Source organism: Gasterosteus aculeatus, chromosome 12 (genome assembly GCF_964276395.1).
Source record: "Gasterosteus aculeatus chromosome 12, fGasAcu3.hap1.1, whole genome shotgun sequence".
NCBI classification, from domain to species: Eukaryota; Metazoa; Chordata; class Actinopteri; order Perciformes; family Gasterosteidae; genus Gasterosteus; species Gasterosteus aculeatus.
Genome location: NC_135700.1, coordinates 7,111,444 through 7,129,829, shown reverse-complemented (window position 1 = coordinate 7,129,829; position 18,386 = coordinate 7,111,444). Strand labels below are relative to the sequence as shown.

Below are 18,386 nucleotides of genomic sequence, written 5' to 3'. Positions count from 1 at the left end.
AAGTTGTGGAGGAAAATACGGGACAAATGTGTCCGCGATGAAAATCAGCAGTGGCGATGCACGGGGCAATAACGTCTATGATAAATAAATAAACAAATAAATAAATAAATAGACGTGACTCTCTAGGTCGTCTTCAACAAAACACGTTACTCCACCTGTTGTTCTGGCGGTGAATTGCTCTGCAACACACGCAAGACTTTTAGAAGCATGAATTGAAACGAGTGCGTCGACGCAACGACGCAGACGCAAACGCAGAAGCATGCGCCGGCCTTAACTGTTTTTGAGCAGCAGCACACTGCTCCTTAATTACTAAGGGTGGGTAGAATGCAGAGAATAATTTCCCCATGTGGGATTAATAAATGATTATGAATAAAATAATATTAATTTAAAAAAATTTAATTTAATTTTTTTTAATTTCCATTTCTCCCAGCCCTGTAATACCTGTAGTGCCTGTAATACCTTTGCGCCCCACCAGAGGGTTGCGTCCCACAGTTTGAGAACCCCTCCTATAGTGTAAGATAATGAACTCCAATACTTCGTTTTCGCATCTTTGATTTATTTAAAACCTTAGAAGCCTTATTCTTCTTTACTCCTGCACTGTACTCATCACTCCACCGTATAATTTCCGCCTCATTCTACCAGCTTCCCATATAATTGTCTGATTGTCAACCCAAAGCATCTCTCTCATTGCGATTAAATATATGTTATCTACACTGTAACAAATTCATTCTTTGCTGGATGTGTACAATACAAGAGTTATTCATACAAACTGTAACATACAGTTAAATATTCATCCCTCTTATGTTATTTAACATTAATGCCACCATTTAACCACAACAGCAGACTACTGTGACCTGTAAGTATGATATATTTTCTGTGAAGCAATGGATATATGCTACTCTACATTACATTACATGTCATTTAGCCGACGCTTTTATCCAAAGCGACTTGCAATAAGTGCATTTCAACCACAGGGATACAAACTCACAGGAACAAGAAACAAGAAAGTGCAATTTCATGGAATAAGCCAGTTTACAATTTGCTTTAGACAAATGCCATTATAAGTTCAATTTAAGTGCTACAATTCGTTAGTCTTTTAGTCGAGGTAGAAGAAGGTCTGAAGTCTCTACAGTTCAGTAAGTCAAAATCCATCCACATCATACAGTTTATTTTACAAATGTTACAATAGTATATGTTTGTTATTCAAACTTCCATTGCCTACAAGTCATTTTTGTTTGAAATGCAGTGACAGAGTGAGGGTGACTTGAGTTCATCCTTCTGAGCTCAGTCATGTGATCAAGCAAGAAGCAGAGATAAAGTAACTTTTATCAACAAAACATTCTTCAGTATTGTTTTTTCTTTATGATTATTTAACTGCTAACATCTAAGGTAATGTTTAATGTGGTGTGTGTTATTACATCCGGTTGCTAATAGTGGAGGAAACTGTACAATGTTATCTTGCCAGAGTTCAACTATAGAACGGCACAGCAGAGACCGCAAAGGTAACGTAAATAAAGGTAATCCCCAATTACAGTAATAAATTAAATGAAATGTTAGTAACCAACTTCGTGATTACTTGTGTGATTACTGAATTTACACCATAGGCCTAACCCAAATGAAGGTATCCAACAGTGACATTATTTTGGGGTCATCTCTTTGCACATACATGTTATTATGCGTGAGGCTCGTTTTTACTGTGTTGGTTCACTCGCCACCAGAGAAGGAGGATACCAGCCAGACGCTGCCGTCCTTTTCCAAGGGGGTCTCTCGTCATTGTTTTTATTCGTGGTGAGTTCATGCAGTTTAGATCAACTATACATATGTATAGTATGTATATAGGACTCGTTAACAAGCGAGACTGTGGTGCGGTTTTCATTGTTTCGCTGTTGATACTATTTTCATTCAGTGTTGGAGATTATGCTCATGAGTTCAGTTAAGCTTGTCATCAGTGGTTTTAGGATTTTCTTTGTATGCATCTAAACATGCAGTACATTGTGAGTTTTGTGATGTAGTACAAAATAAGAATGTTATTTTTTTACGTACGTATTGAACAGATATGAAGACATGAATTCATTTTTATTCTCGTTGGTATTTGTTGGGAATTAAATGCAAAAGTATGGCAGATTGTATAACCCTTTGTAAATATAAGGTAACATTCTTATATGTACCTCAAAATTAACTCAAAACCCAGTTATCCTAGTATCAAACACCTACAATAAATCCCTACTGCCAGTAATTTACTGTTATTTTACAGGGGAAATTATTTGGAGAATCTCCTGTTTTCTATCCACATCTTTAAACCACGATTCAATAATCTTTTTTTATTCATCCAACAGCAGAGATCTATCTGTCTATCTGCTCAATCTTATGAACCCTCCCTGCTTCCACCACCTACTCCACAGAGGATGAGGTGATGATCACGTCCGACAGTAAAATGATCCCATACCTCCCACATACAAACAACCCAGGACCAAGATGCTGATCTCCGGTCCAAACTTGACTCATTATCTGAATTGCAATACACTCTTGTGCATCATTTAAACACACTAGTCCCAAGGAGTCCATTGCATCCTCTACTATCAATCGGTTTCTATCAGCCCTTTCCCCTCTGCAGAGATGGGCATTAACATTACCACCAGATGACCCTTCTTCTGTTTAATCCTTGTATTGTTTCTAATTGAAATCTTTGACATGGTTTATAGAAATTCTGCCTAACCACAATTACAATTACTCTTATATATAAGAAATGCCAAGCCTCACAGCCTCTGCATTAGCCTCTTCTCTATCCTTTTTATATCTTTGCATCACAAAATGTATTTTTGGTTTAAGTCACGTCTCTTCAAATTGATTTTCAGTTTCAGAAATCTTTTCCATTATTTTCCATTTGACAACAATCTCTTTGCAATCCACATTAGAATTGTCATGATAACTCATCCTGTGAACATGATTCTCTAAATCCCAGTCGTTCCATCAATAGATAAATACATTGCTTCAGTCTTTACTATTGTTTCAACCTTCTCAGATCTCCCGTTTGCGTGGAATGAGCAATTAACTATTACAGCCATGACATACAAATCTCTGAAGGTCAATATAAAAATATGTTCTTACAATTTTCTGAAAATGTGTTTTGAATTTTTGATAAGTCGGCTTATTAACCCACACTGTTTTCTTGTCCTGTATGGAAATGTGAACCCTTTTTCTTTTTGAAGTTTTTATTTTCTCTGCAGTTAAATTGTACATGAGAAATTGAAGAAAATAAGTGTTTTTTTTCTGTCCACAGTCTGTTTATTAGGCTCAATGAAGCAAAAAAGAAAAATGTAATCATACAAAGAACCCAAAGAGTGAACATGATTCTCTACATTCCATGATTCCATCAATAGATAAATACATTGCTTCAGTCTTTACTATTGTTTCAATCTTCTCAGGTCTCACGTTTGCGTGGAATGTGCAATTAACTATTACAGCCATGACATACAAATCTCTCTAAATTCAAATTCCATCTCCCATCTGACTCACAAGATGTTCAGTTGCCTGCTGAGATGGATGTTCCCTTCCTCATGTCTCCCAGACTCATGCTCCCCTCCACATCTTCCACAATGTAGTTGCCCTTTGAAGCCTGCAACAATATGGCCATATTTTTGGCCTCTGTAACACTCCGAAGGTGGTGGTACATACGGTGTTACAGTGCACCTCATATATATGTCACTTCATCAGGCAACACAGACAAACCATTAACCGTCTTTCCCCTTCTTCTTGCTTTCAGACGTTTAATTACAATTACTTCACCATCTTTTATAGTTAAGCTTTTTCTCCACTGGGATACCATGTACAACACTGCTCACATATGGCCTGTCTTCTTTGCTTTATCAGCCACTATTATGCACAATTATTTTGTCAACTTTATCCTTCAACCCGCGACTCAAGAGGCCCCGTCCTCTTTTCCTTTGTTTAATTTCCCATTGAATTACTTTGAAACCCTGTGAAGGCACATTTCCATTGCGACCTCCTAGTGTTTAAACAATACAATCTCTACTGCCTTGAGATAAGAATTGAAAGGTTTCAGGACTCTGCATTTTAAACTTGATGAATAAAAGTCAGACATGGGCGGGGGGCTCCTCTCAAGTTGATTAGCACATCTGTGTTGGTTGATCTGCTCATCTTTGACTACAGGAAGGAGATGAATGGGGGAGCAGATGTTTGACTATTCTATTGTTAACCAGATGTCTTAGTGACGACTCACCCAACACCTACTGGGCTCCTGCTCTTCATGAGCTAAACAGATGCTGCAGTCTGGGCTCATCCTCCCGCAGACTGCATGGCACTCTGGAAATGAGGCTCTCTGAGCAGAAAATGAGCTGGAAAATTAACCTCTTTCCTCAGGTTTCTTTGCTTCATAGGACTTTCTTTGTTATAATGCAAGCCTCATTCTGAAGGATGCTGCTCCTCATTACCCTTCCTCCCGCTCTCCCTTCCAAATAACCACCAGAAACACTACTCTGCTCCCTTGTTTCTTTTTCCGTACTTCAGTCCAGTCATTGAAATCCGTATCATCACTTTCAGCATATATATGCGCACTAGAGAAATAACCGAGTAGAACACATCAAATATAACAATGCACTATACGTATATACACGATAATAGAAATATTAAATTCAATTAACTAACTAAACAATAGTGCAAACAGCTAATCAAACCAATCAACACATCGTACTTATGGTTTCACACATTTTATTTGTTTATGTGTACCTACATTCTTGTACACAGTGTCGATATTGGTCTTCCAGTTCAGGCTTCCAGAAACTTAAACTCCTTCCCCGTGTCCTAAAACTCTCAGTGGTTGTTGAGATGTTGTCTGTCTCCTGTGGGTGACCACCATTTCTCCAGGCATAGTGCCCTGTACTCATCCTCCCTTCCATCCCACATACCACTGCACAGCCATCAGAAAACTCCTGCTGATGGCATCACTCCGAGTTGTACTGGAAGTCAGTCAAGTCCTTGTTTTCTACCCAGCATAGTTTGCCGTTTGTCGCACCAAGAAGCACCAGCTCTTTCAGTGAGAACAGATCCATCCAACGTCCATGTCGCACAAGCTCGGCGCCGACCTCAGGGAAGCAGCACCGGGCCCGAATAATCTCAGACAATGATGGCAGGTGTGATATGCCGAGACACCGGTAACATATGAAAATATTTGCGTGATCGCTGTACCCGGCAATATCACACCTCCTTCAGTTTTCAACTCCGGGGACCAGGATCGGTAATGAGCAAACAGAGACATGTTCTAAAGGGAATTGTAATTGTAGAGAAATGCTGTTCTGAAAACGGCAATGAATACATTTTTTTCCATGGCAAGTGCGGTTTGTAACTATGGCCTCAATTTGTGGTCCTAACAGACACATTTTTTTCTTTCCATATTTTTTTATACATTTTTCTTTTTTAGGTTACTCATAAAATTGGCATGCAGTTCAGTTTTTCTGCAGTCTACGGGTGCTGCTATGATTCAATGAAGGGGGGGCTTAGCCCCATTGGGAGGGCTATGTTCTAATAGGCAATTTCTTTGGGGCTCCGTTCGGCCATCCATTATTTCAGACAGTCCGTAGATTTCATAGGTTCAAACAGAAAGACTGTGGCTTTGCCCTGTAGTTTTGCTTGCATTGTGATGGTGGCCAACCTCCATCAGATGGTTTCTAACCATGGTGGTTAGAAAAGATGGTGGTTCTATCTAATGGTGGTTGTTCCTCCAGTGGTCCTGCCTTTCACCTACTCTCAACATTTAAATCATTTTTGTCATATGAATTGAACGTATTGCACGTCTTTTACGTTGTTCATTCCATACACATGGCATCTATTGTGGTCTGCCATCCTGGTGTGCTGATGTGAGGGTTCTGGGACAGAGGATGTCTCATGTGTTCAAACTGTAAACAAGTCAAATTTGTATTTTTTGATTTTGGGGTTTACAAAATAAAATTATTGAATAGAAGAAAAACACAAAACGAGCATACAGTCCCACCACTGAAAAAAATATACAAAAGTTATACTCACCGGTACTAAACTTATCGACTGTTATTATATTTTTATGTTTGTTAAATCACACTGATTTAACAAAGACCCTTCCCTAAACTATCAGTGGAGGGTTGCAATTGCAGTTACAAGTTTCTTATCTCCATTAAAAGCACCATCAACCCTTTGAAAAGTACATTTTGTTAAATGTACAATTGGCTGCATTTGAATCGTCCAAAAATGACCATATTCATATTCAAAACCAATTTTCCTTGACCCCTGTGGAAACCTTCAACGGGGAGGCGTTGTCAGCTTTTTCTAAATACTTGGAGAGGGTATACTGAATAAGCCGTGAGGTAAAGTTCATCTGTGATTCACAAACCACTTAATGTAATAATAATTTCAAGTTTTCATGAATCATCTAAAAAAAAGAATAAGTGACCAGGGACGGATGGAATCACCTGAAATCAATCTGAGTTGCTGGCACTATTCTTTTAAAATTATTTTCAGAGAGCATTGTAAGATCTACATGGTCTACGTAGCCTACTGGTTTTACGTATGTGTCATTGATCTTAATACCTCAACCAAAAAGAAATATTTGCACAATCGAGGCAAATAATGATTATCTCAATGATTTAAAATGGTTTATTACACCTGCCAAGATATTTGTTCTACACTGTTCTAAACTCAATTGTAGATGGAGATTAATATGGGTTTATGAGATAAATAATATATGATTCGTTCATCTTGATTATTCTGAACTAATCAGAGTTTTATCTTACCCTTTATTTTGTTTCATTCATTTACTTTGTTCACTTTAAGTTTGTAACTTGGAGAAGTAGCTCTGTGGAATGAAGTGATGGTCTGAGATTGTGTCTGCACTTTGTGAACTCATATCCTTGATTCCAAAATGAATTTGAAATCCATTTGGAGGAATCTTTCCTTTTGGTTCCCAACTACACAATTAAAATACCTGACCCGGTTTATAGAGTATTTTATTTTATTTCAGTATCTTGGGAGTAATGGTCAAGAAGTGATTCCCCCGTACGTTTACCAGTAAGACTAGCAGGTCTTTCAGTATTACCTTCTGCACAACTTGAATTGAGACACTGCTGCTCAGTCAAAAGACATGAGATGTTAATTACTCTGCAAACATGCAGTTCCAACTAAAACCATAGGAACAGTAATGATCTGAATAGCACGTGTTAGTTTGTGCATCTGTTCCCTTTCAGTTCTACTTGTGTGTTACTACAAACTTAAGTATTCGTTTTTTGTTAAATCAAATTGTACATGTGCAATTAGTGAATAATGACTTTTATTTTCTCAAAGAAGCAAAGGAAAATACATCCATTTTTCACAATCTGTTTAATAGGCTCCATGAAGCCAAACTGACAAAGGAAAAAAAAATCATAGAAAGAACAAAGTACAAAACTGTTCCAGGTTGAGAGATTACTTTGGGAAAACATTACATTTTTTTCGGTCACCTAAGCAAGATTAGTCCATTTTACAGATTTAAAACAGATGGAGAGAAAAGCACAAAAGAGAACTTGGACAGACATCGATTTTGTATTTCAGTCCGAAAGGAATTCACTCTGAACCGCTGGACTAAGTTTATTAGTAAAAGAAACTTAATAAAAAATCCACCAAAAGTCTCTTAGTGATTAACTCAGTTGTCGTGCCTCACTTTAAAGCGTGCCAAGTAGGTCAGCCACGGAGAGGGAATAAGCAAAGGAAAAAACAAGCCCGTTGGATATTTCAATTAAAAAAAAAAAAAAGAACAAAAAAAGAACTCAGGAATCAAAATCAGGAAACTTTACGTGCTTGACAAAGTCTTCAGCGATGGTAGTGGCCACGTGGAGAGCAGTCTTTCGGTCCTCGATTGGGGGACTTGCAGTACTAATCAGATTACACAGATGCCTTTTTAGTTAACAGACTTTGAGGAATAAAGAAGCCCAATCAAGCAAAGTAAGAGTCCAGAACTGGAATTTGTAACGTGGGTTGGTTAGCTCGTGGCTAGCAACATTTTGTAAGACGCTTGAGCTACTTAACAGATCTACAAAAAACTAAATTCAGCAATAACACGTGGAAATTTTTCTCGAGGAGCGCATCTTAGAAATGGAGCCAGCCAGGTGATGATCTTGAATCGGGGTGAGGGTTACTCGTTAGCGCTGTAGCTATCGTAGCTATCGCGGTAGGAATTGCCGCGGTCGTATCCGCCCTGGCCCCGGTTGTCGCGATAGCTCGAGTATCCGCCGCCGCTGCCGCCGCCTCCGCTGCCGCCGCTACTCCTGTACTGGTTGCCGCCGGAGAACCTGCCCTCGGAACCGTAGCTTCTATCGCCGTAGCTTCTGTCGCCGTAGCTGCGGTCTCCGCCGCCGCCTCTCCCACGCCCGCCAAATCCTCCGCCGCCTCGTGGTCCGCCGAAGCCTCCCCTGGCGCGGCCGCTCTTTCCGGCTTCATCGACGCGAATAGATCGGCCATCCAGGGTTTTGCCGTCCATGCCGCGTTGCGCTTCGGCGGCATCATCGGCGCTGTCGAATTTCACGAAGCCAAAACCGCGGGATTTGCCCGTCTCTTTGTCTCGGATCACATCTACTTTTTCGATGGTTCCATATTTGCCGAAGGCCTCAGCCAGGGAGTCCTCTTCGGTCTCGTAGCTCAGCCCTCCGATGAACAGTTTACCTTCGTCAGACATGTTGCAGCTTCAACGAACAGGAGTCCAAACGACGATGAGTGGGAATTCGAGTCGAATAAAGACAAACGTGCTCTTTTGTAGAACCCGACTACTCGTTCACGAAGCAACGTGGTTCTGATGCGACGGCGGATATAACTGACGTAGGTCTATCGTGGCGGAAATGACGCAGGCGTTTTTTGGCGGTTTGCAGACAATTAATCGACGCACTATCGCCACCAGCTGGTATGGAGGCCGAAGCACGCTGCTGACTACTATGCATGAATAGTATGAATAGAAACAAATATAACAGCCGTCTTCCGATTTATTCTTCACCCTTTGCTTCCGTGTAGTGTTGCTTGTAGTTTCTGATTTGCTGTAATTGACAGTAGCAGTGGTGGAGATGTTTTTTGTGGCCTTTTTAGTAGCTCTACCTGCAGCCTCATTCCCTTTCACTCGGATATGACTGCTAGTCCCATCATTTTCCTTTGATACAGTATTTGTTGAACTTCAATAAGGGTATCGGGTCTACTGTCGGAATAGCTGTTCTCCAAACTTGCTAATGGCCAACGAGTCTGAACTTATTGCCCTTAATGGTTTTCCTGCCATCAATTTGTCTGTGTGTACTTATATTCCATTAGTGATCTCCCTTCCCATTTGGGTATTAAAATCTGGGACAATATGTTACTCATACCTTGTTTACAAGACTCTGATGATTCTGTGAAAACCTGATCTAACTGCGGTGTCTGTCGACGTGTGCATGTGTATTGATGCCAATTTGAACAACCCCCCTATCTCCTTGTTTTTCAGTGATACTGTTAAACAGTTTAATTAATATATGTTATTTTGCTCTATATGCTTCCTGTCTCCTTCTCCCTTTCCCAGCACCTTTACTATGACCGATTAGCCCACTAACTCAATGTTAACTGTGTTTAGCTCAAGTGGCCTATCCAGCTTTTTGAGAGATGTGCTTGCTGCTGATCCATATACACCACACCAACAAAATGATCTAATATGGATCTAATTAATCCACTGTAAATGGTTTTAAGTTATGCCCCCAATTGTTTCTCAAATACTGCATTACATTTAATAGTCGAATAGTCAACATTTTCAACATGCACAGCCCATGTGGCCATCAAACCACATATCTAAAAATGTTTTACTTTTTCCAGTTCATGATTATTATGTCTTAGTTTTTCTGTACCAATTTGTTTCTTTTTAAAGAAAAGTGTTTTATCTATTAGAATTTTAAACAATGCACATGTATGTTAACTTTTATCATTTTCTGCAGTTTTTTTCACATTCTGCTGCATTTCATCCGTGTCACAGTAAAACATGGGACTCTAGTCAGAGGTTCTCAGAGGTTTCTGTTCTTTAGTATTTTAAGAAATTCCTTGCATTCAGTGAAGTTATTTAATTAATCACTATGACGTCAAAAATGTGATTTACAATCTAGTGTATTCATTCCATACTTTTGACTGATTTGAATGTCATCCAGGCTCTTTCCTCATGAAATGAAAGATCACTTAATTCAAATGTTACTTGTTTGTCAATATTGCGTCGATGATTTAATATTTTATCAAGAATTTTGTGAACATCTGATTTCATGTGGGGTTTTTTTCCCCATCTTAAATTGTATACATTTTAATAGGACAGTCTGAACACCTTTTTACATCTCCAATACGCTTTTTTTGTGTGGATAATTTACAAAATGTCTGCCAGAGAGCCTTGATTACTCCCAACCTATATTCCTTGACCTGTGTGGAAAACTAAAGATGGTTAAGAGAAATCACAGGGAGATAGAAGAAAACCAGTGTTTAGCAAATCAAACTCTCGTCACTAAGCTACGTAGTTATGACGCAACCGGAAGACACGCGTTAGTGACGTCAGTTTGCAGCGGCCAAACTACAATTTTTCAAAGAAGCATAGATTCCTTCTTAGATGCCGTCATGCGTTAGAGTGGTGAATCATGCAGACAAAAAAACAACCAGGTTCAAAGTATTACTTTATTAACAAGGGCGCAGTAGAAAATGAGTTATGCGAATGGTTAAATCACATGATCCATTTAGGTTTCTCGGTCATGGTCATTCATTCTCGTTAGGAATCCTTCCTAAACAAACTGTGACCGTATGAAACTAACCTGTGTAAGGAAAGCATATCGTCAGTGATGGTGAGAGCAGAATATTGAGTCATGTCGCAGCATACAAAACGTAATTAATCAACGACAAATCATGCCATCATACAACATACCTCTACAGGGGAGGACCAAAAGGGAGTGAGGCCGACAGCAGGTGCTTTTAAAGTGACTAATTGAAAAGTGATTGGTTGTTTGGTGGGGAGGCGCCGGGCAGAAGGCTGCTTCAGAACCCCACCACAGAAAGGCAGATCAGGGGTCCGTTTCAAGTATAGGAGGTTTAACAAACTCTGTGTAAAACCCTAAACTCTGAGTGGATTTACCCTGAGATGGGAAACTGAGTTTTAGGTTTCAGAACAGCTGTTTAGAGTTGGTTCAATCAACTCGGAGTAGGTTGGCTCAGACTTGAGCGCGTGCACCACCACAGTATGAAGGCAGCATGAATGGAGCAATGATACTACGAGTTACCATGGCAACCACCACAAATAATATATTCACCCCTATTGAGCTGGTAATATTAATGCAACCGTACGGCGAGTGTGAACCCGTAATTAGAAAGAAAAGTAACGCCGCTACTGCAGCAAAAGACAGAAAATTGCTGTAAGTTCCGAAATAGTGTTGTCAGTTAATTCATGTACACACTCATCATAATCTATACGTTTTACTAATTCCCAGCTTTTACACCAAAATGCACTACACACAGGCTTGAAATAGACACCCATGCTCATATTTAATCACAAGAACAATATTGCTGGTAAAAACTGGTACAATGTATTTTATTGAGGTGCATCCTGTGGATCTCCTCTTTAATGTCTTCACTGGTTTGTGTCCCGGGAACAAAAACGTTTAAAAGACGTTTCAGAGCGAGGCACACGTTTCTCACGGCTCTGCATACATATATATATATATATATATATGTTCTTTACTAATATTATAATGTTGTAAAGGAAACTGCCATTTGCAAAAAAAAGTAATACACTACACAAAGAATGTGCTCATACGTGAGAGCATGTCCACGATGAGTGACGTTAGTTAGGACAGATGAGGTCATGTACATATTTCGCTTCTTGAAACGGACCACTGGTGTTGATCTAACTAAAGAATCAGGAATCACAAAACATTTATTACCACAATATGTCAGACATAGAAGGAATTTGACTTGGCGGTTGGTGCTTGACAGCACAGTACTACAATGGACAACAAAACAAACATAGTGCAAGAGAATCAAATCAAATATAATAAAAATATAATGCTATGGGTTAGTAATGTGAGACTATGGGTTAGTTTAAAAATGAAGGAATACAACTTAAAAAGTAAAGTAAAAAAAATTAAAGAAATTAAAGTTTAAAAAAAAGTGCACCAGCGAACAGAAAGTGAAAAATGACGAGTGCAGTGTGAAGAAAGTGACCGGTGGAATGTCAGAGTCAGTCAGTGGGGGACCGGACAATCTTTTTAGCTCGCTTCAGGGTCCTGGAAGCGAACAAGTCCTGCAGGGACGGCAGATTGCAGAGCGGATGACGCGCTGCAGCCTGCCCTTGTCCTTGGCTGTGGCTGCAGCGTACCAGACGGTGATGGAGCAGAGGATGGACTCGATGATGGCCGTGTAGAAGTGGACCATCATCGTCTTTGGCAGGTTGAATTTCTTCAGCTGCCTCAGGAAGAACAACCTCTGCTGAGCCTTCATGGTGATTGAGCTGATGTTCAGCTCCCACTTGAGGTCCTGGGTGATGATGGAGCCCAGGAAACGGAAGGAATCCACAGTGGTGACTGGGGAAGTCACACAGGGTAATGGGGGAAGGTGGGACTCTGTTCTTTCTGAAATCCACAACCATCTCCAGGTTGTTCTGGCTGCACCACGACACCGGGTGGGTGGTGTCATCCGCAAACTTCAGGGGCTTGACGGACTGGTGACTGGAGGTGCAGCTGTTGGTGTACAGGGAGAAGAGCAGAGGGGAAAGAACGCAGCTTTGGGGGGATCCGGTGCTGATGGTCCGAGAGGCTGAGACATGTTTTCCCAGCTTCAGGCGAAGGGTATTTGTATGTGTGTATGGATAGGATTAGTTAAGAGTTATTTATTCAGTTTATTTAGATTTAGAAAGAATCGTACTAAAGACGCTAAATAAAGGACGCGGAAGCCCCCTTTCCTTGGCATTTAGACTGGATTCGAATTGTCACGCTTAGGAGGGAACTGCGTGAAATGACCCGGATGTAGTGTATGTGGCCGCCATGATAAGAGCGGTTTCCACTTTTCTGAATGCTAAGAAAAGAAGCTTCAATGCTTCCCTACTTAGCTATTTTAGCATAGGAACCACTGGGCCATCCGTTATAAAAGGAAAATAGATAATTTCGTCCCATAACTCCTTGCGGCGGCATTATTTAAATAGTGACGTAACATTCGGCCGTTCGTGAGAATTAACGGTCATGACCGAGAAACGTAAATAGATCGTGTGAGTAACCGTTAGCATAAGTCCTTTATGTTGCAAACCTTGTTGCAATACTTTGAACTTGGGTGTTTTTGTCGTCACGGCACTGTAACAACGCATAAATGAAGGCGTCTTAAGACGCCTCTTTGTAGTCGATCTTCGGAGAAGTTTTCGCCGCTGCGGACTGACGTCACTAACATGCGTCTCCCGTCGCATCATATCTACGTGGCTTAAAGCGAGTTGGTGAAAGTGGATGTCGGATTCCCTAAAGACAGTTTACATCGCTGGACGACATGCAGTCAGATGAACGACATATGGGTCTTTCTCTACAACACTACACTGTCAATGCTAAAAACTGACTCTGTGGCTGGAAATACTCTCAATACGAAAAAACACACATCCAGCATTCAAACAAAACCACAAGCTCATTTGTTTTCAAAAATATATATCCAAGTATATTGTTTAATAATAAAATAATACACATGACATCCCAGCAAATCAGTCCTAGGTATCATGAAGAACGTTTTAAAAAGTTATGTTTTTGCCAGACAACACGTACAAAAATGTGTTAAAATTTGTATTTGGTCATTAAAACTCTACTTAAGAACAACCTGTCTGCTCGTAGCATTAACAAGAGAAAAAAACTGATTACATTTTTGATGTACACACGATTAAATTTAAAGCACTGCTCATGATTCAAAATTTTTTCAACAAGCTGCTCTACCTGGTTGGTTGTTAGATTGTCACAGGTTGAGGGATCTTTCAGATCAATTTCCAAACAGCACATGTGTAGGATTTCAGAATGTGTAGTGTGACTTGTTGTTGACAGGCTGCAGTTTGTTCTGCAGCTTTATATTGAACTTTTCAAGAAGAATTTGCTCTATCTCATCGTCCATTATGTTTCTTATGTCCATGACGTCCACTCCTTCGTCGGGTTTGTAGGTGACCTCGCCGTAGGTCCAACCAATCAGGGCTCTGAATCCTGTTGGTGCTTGCAAAGAGCAGATGGACTTATTGGTGAAGAGTGACGTCTCGTTCTGGAGTTTGTGGTTTATCTCAAGGAAATGTTCGGCCTCCCGAGGCACCAAGGTAAAGCAGTAGATCTGATTGGTTTCGTTCCTCTTCACCAGACTTGATTTGGCAAACTCTGGATTGAGAACCTCCGGCTTTCTACCAGTTTTCTCCAGCACCCACATTTCCCCCTGGTCAAGGAGGCGAAAGACACCCGCTGCCTGAGGTTGGTCCATTCCAGAGACGAGCTCCAGGGGCTCCCACAATTGAAAAGACGTGCCGAAGCTGACATCTGTTATGTAAGCCTTTCCATCAATGACAACCTTGTTGATGAAATGAGAATCAAGGGGGCCAAAATCATTGAGGGGATGGTTGAAAACTCTGGAGCCCAGCGACGTGGTGTCGTACCCCATTTCTCTCAGCACCCAGCCAAACAGGAAGTTGTTCTCAAGGCACCAACCTCCACGGCCGCGCCTCACGATCTTGTTGAAAGCGGCATCGAGGTCCATGACGTTCTTTTCGCCACAGTGGATGCTGAGGTTTTCAAAAGGGACGGACATGACGTGCTGTTTGTGGATCAACTTCAGTGTTGCAAGATCCGGTTTATCAAAAGATCCGTGGAAACCAATTCTTTCAAAGTATTCCTCCAAATTCATCTTGCCTGTAAAATAGAAAAGACAATATAGAATATCACTTTCTAAAAAAACCTTGTACCTAAATGAAACCAGTAGTTGAAGCCTGATATCTGTACAATAGATGATGCTGACTGATTTAGAGGTCCCATCTTTTGGTTACAAAGTTGCACTACATTTTGCAATGTCATCTTTATTTGTTTAAAGCATTTAAAACATTGCAACAAGTCAAAACTTATTGAAGATGTCCCCAATATTTGGAAGGACTATATATGGGTAATGTGGTGAGGTTGGTGTGTGTAAAAAAGCTTTCGACACCATGGATCATGACAGAGCATCTTCTGAACAAACTTTTAACATTAGAAGCAGAACATTATGTAAACGTCATAAAAGATGTATCAAGTGTCATCTTTTTTTGAAAGAAACTAATGTGGGAAACATTTCACCACAGGTTTTGTTATGTCACCAAAATGCATCCGAGCCGAATCAGCAAATACAAACTGCAGGTCGGCAAATCGCAAAACTCAAGATGATCTGAAGACGTTAAACTGTCCGTGTGTGTTTATTGTTGGTTTGGGTATTTTCGCCAGGAGGTGAAACGCCTCGAGGAAGTGAAACCAAGAGCTGTACGACAAATGTAATAAAGCTTACAATAACCAGTACTAAACTTACCGACTATTCTTATATTGATCCTATTCAATCACAGTGTGACACAGTGTGATTGAATAGGATCACTTTTTCAAAAATCACTCTTACCTAAAGTATCGGCGCAGAGTTTCAGTAACGGTCGTTGTCGACTCGTCGTCGCGGTGATTCGGAATGACTGATCGCCGCTAGAGGCACCAACACTTTCCTGCCTGTGCCAGAATGTGTGCTGCAGTATGTTATGTGAGCACTAACGCACTCTGGCTGGGTTGTTGAAATAACGCATATCATGTTCATGATTTTTCTATATATATTTTTTTATTAGTTTTCGTTTGACAAGAAGTGTATTACATGAATACGTTTTAAAAATATCTCCAACCATGAATAGTGACACATAGTGTACAAGAGATCATTGCCAGCAGACTTCTGGTTACGTCTTTCAAGATAAAACAGTTGTTTACTTCAGAACGGACGCAAATAGAGTTCCAGAACCACGCGCATTAAATCATACATGCATTGGATACTTATGCAGTTTTCACATGTTTTATCATCATTTAGATAACTGTGGATTGAATAATACACTAAACTGCAGATCGCTACATTGTCCTACTTCCTGCTTTATTCTGACGCTTTACAAACACTTTGCCACGTTTGCCCTTTAGAGACGTTTTATGCTTAAATGACGTAACCCGCACGTCGGTGTCGCAAACTACGGAAGTGCGCGTGAGTGCGCGCCGTCGCCGGTTCCGTGTTCGAGTTCTGAGTGTTTCACAACAACGGACATCCCCGCGTTTTCTACCACGAGCACCGTCAGCGAAACGGCTTTGTGTCGTGAAATAAACGCACGTGGTGGGAGCTCGTCGGCTGGAGACCGATCCCGAACACCAACGATATCCTCTTCTTATCGAACCCTGCAATCCGTCCACCTGCAATGGAACGTGCACGCGCGGACACGTGTGTGATAACTGGTGGATGTGGTTATTTGGGCTATCGGTAAGGACAATGCCATGTTGTTTATTACTAAAGGAAACGAAGTGACGTTTCACAGTGGTCGCAGAGCGCTTCTGTGCTGTAACGCCGCCCGGATGCATCAAGGTGGCGCTGCAGCACCGGCGGTGTCAGGGAGAACGGATCTGTGACTCCCCACAGATCCAGCATCAGAAACACACGCACAGCGGTCCTTTTTCTCGTCTTGGTCTGTTAATGTGTTGGAAAGAGTTTCATGCAGAAATTGGTTGGTAATCAATAACTTGTTTTCCCGCTGCAGCCTGGCTTGTTCCCTCCACGCAACAGGAGCCAAGATCATTCTTTTTGACACAGTTCCTCCAAATGAAGAGATGCCGGAGGACTTTACCTTTGTCAAAGGGGACATACGTGAGTACACACAAGTCCAGGAGGCCGTCGCTGGCGCCGACTGTGTGTTCCACATCGCCTCCTACGGCATGTCCGGCAGAGAGCAGCTGAACCGCCGTCTGATTGAAGCGGTGAACGTCCACGGCACAGAGAACGTCCTGAGGGCTTGCGTCGAGCACGGCGTGTCCCGGCTGGTTTACACCAGCACCTTCAACGTGGTGTTTGGAGGCCAAGAGATCAAGAACGGGGATGAAAGGCTCCCATATCTACCTCTCCACCTTCATCCGGACCACTACTCCAGAACCAAGTCGCTGGCGGAGATGGCAGTGCTGAAAGCCGACGGCACGGCGCTGAAGGGCGGCGCCGGGGCGCTGAGATGCTGTGCGCTGCGTCCAGCGGGAATCTACGGTCCCGGCGAGCAGAGGCACCTGCCCAGGATAGTCGGCTACATAGAGAAGGGCATCTTCCGATTTGTTTACGGTGACCCCGGCAGCCTGGTGGAGTTCGTCCACGTGGACAACCTGGTCTCGGCACACAAGCTGGCCGCTGAGGCGCTGACCTCAGAGAAGCGGCACCGCTCCGCTGGCCAGGCCTACTTCATCTCAGACGGAAGGCCTGTCAATAATTTTGAATTCTTCCGACCTCTGGTAGAGGGCTTGGGCTATCCTTTCCCCACGCTGCGCCTCCCCGTCTCTCTCATCTACTTTGTGGCCTTTCTCACCGAGATGATCCACCACCTCATCGGGCCCTTCTATAACTTCCAGCCGCTGCTGACGCGCACAGAGGTGTATAAGACTGGCGTGACGCACTACTTCAGCATGGCGAAGGCCGCGGCGGAGCTCGGTTATGAGCCCCAGGAGTACGACCTGGATGAGGTTGTTCGATGGTTCAGAAGCAGAGGCCATGGGAGAAAGTCTCACAGCTCCGCCCTCAGTCGATGGCTTTTAGACATCCTGTTTGTTTCTGTCTTTGTTGCCGTGGCTCTCTCTTTTCTGCCATTTGTTGGAAGTTGAGAGGCAGCTGAAGCAAAAATGACAAAAAAACATTATAAAACCTACTTTAAAAAAAAAGTGTTTTTATATTGCAATACCCATAACATAGGAAAATATCAAAAAATCAAATGACCTTAATGTTTTAATTTCATATTCGTATGTGTCAAATGCTACCTCTTTTTTACAACTCTAATCCCCAAACGCATTTTTTTGGAATTGTGATATGCTGAGAAAACTGCAATGAATAAACTATTCTCCATGGCAAATGTGGTTTGTATTTCTATGACTGGATTCAAAGGTTAGTCTTGTTTATTTTAATTAATTAAGGCAAGCATGTTGGAAGCCTATGCAAAGATGTAGTGGCCTTCTCAACATTCCTACATATAAATGACATCTCTGCACTAATAATTCAACAAATAAGATTAACCAAAATGACACCAAGCCCCCATTTAAGGCGATGGTTCCATTTTTACTCATGATTAACTTTGAAAAATTTGAATTTCACGTATTCATTCAATGCACGCAATT

At 41.5% G+C, this 18,386-nt stretch overlaps 2 protein-coding genes and 1 pseudogene across 3 annotated transcripts; 1 reads left to right on the top strand and 2 right to left on the bottom strand.

The window, feature by feature from the left end:
- Positions 1–7,295: 7,295 nt before the first annotated feature.
- On the bottom strand, positions 7,296–8,938 carry LOC120813466 (cold-inducible RNA-binding protein pseudogene; annotated as a pseudogene). Its single transcript, XR_013451494.1, has one exon. The product of XR_013451494.1 is annotated as a cold-inducible RNA-binding protein pseudogene (transcript).
- A 4,715-nt stretch (positions 8,939–13,653) lies between these two features.
- Positions 13,654–15,753, bottom strand: LOC120834089 (arylamine N-acetyltransferase, pineal gland isozyme NAT-10). The gene is made up of 2 exons (XM_040201879.2): positions 15,625–15,753; positions 13,654–14,897 (listed from the first exon to the last, which is right to left on the bottom strand). The coding sequence occupies exon 2, from the start codon at positions 14,890–14,892 to the stop codon at positions 14,023–14,025; it is 870 nt and encodes a 289-aa protein (XP_040057813.2). The 5' UTR covers positions 14,893–14,897; positions 15,625–15,753; the 3' UTR covers positions 13,654–14,022.
- A 316-nt stretch (positions 15,754–16,069) lies between these two features.
- Positions 16,070–18,125, top strand: sdr42e1 (short chain dehydrogenase/reductase family 42E, member 1). The gene is made up of 2 exons (XM_040201864.2): positions 16,070–16,506; positions 16,781–18,125. The coding sequence occupies exons 1-2, from the start codon at positions 16,445–16,447 to the stop codon at positions 17,877–17,879; spliced, it is 1,161 nt and encodes a 386-aa protein (XP_040057798.1). The 5' UTR covers positions 16,070–16,444; the 3' UTR covers positions 17,880–18,125.
- Positions 18,126–18,386: the final 261 nt, after the last annotated feature.

Excerpts from the sequence above, each read along its gene's own strand:
- LOC120834089 (XM_040201879.2), bottom strand. The coding sequence starts at position 14,892 with ATGAATTTGGAGGAATACTTTGAAAGAATTGGTTTCCACGGATCTTTT.
- sdr42e1 (XM_040201864.2), top strand. The coding sequence starts at position 16,445 with ATGGAACGTGCACGCGCGGACACGTGTGTGATAACTGGTGGATGTGGT. Across the intron at positions 16,507-16,780 it reads TGTGGTTATTTGGGCTATCG|CCTGGCTTGTTCCCTCCACG; the intron begins GTAAGGACAATG and ends TTCCCGCTGCAG.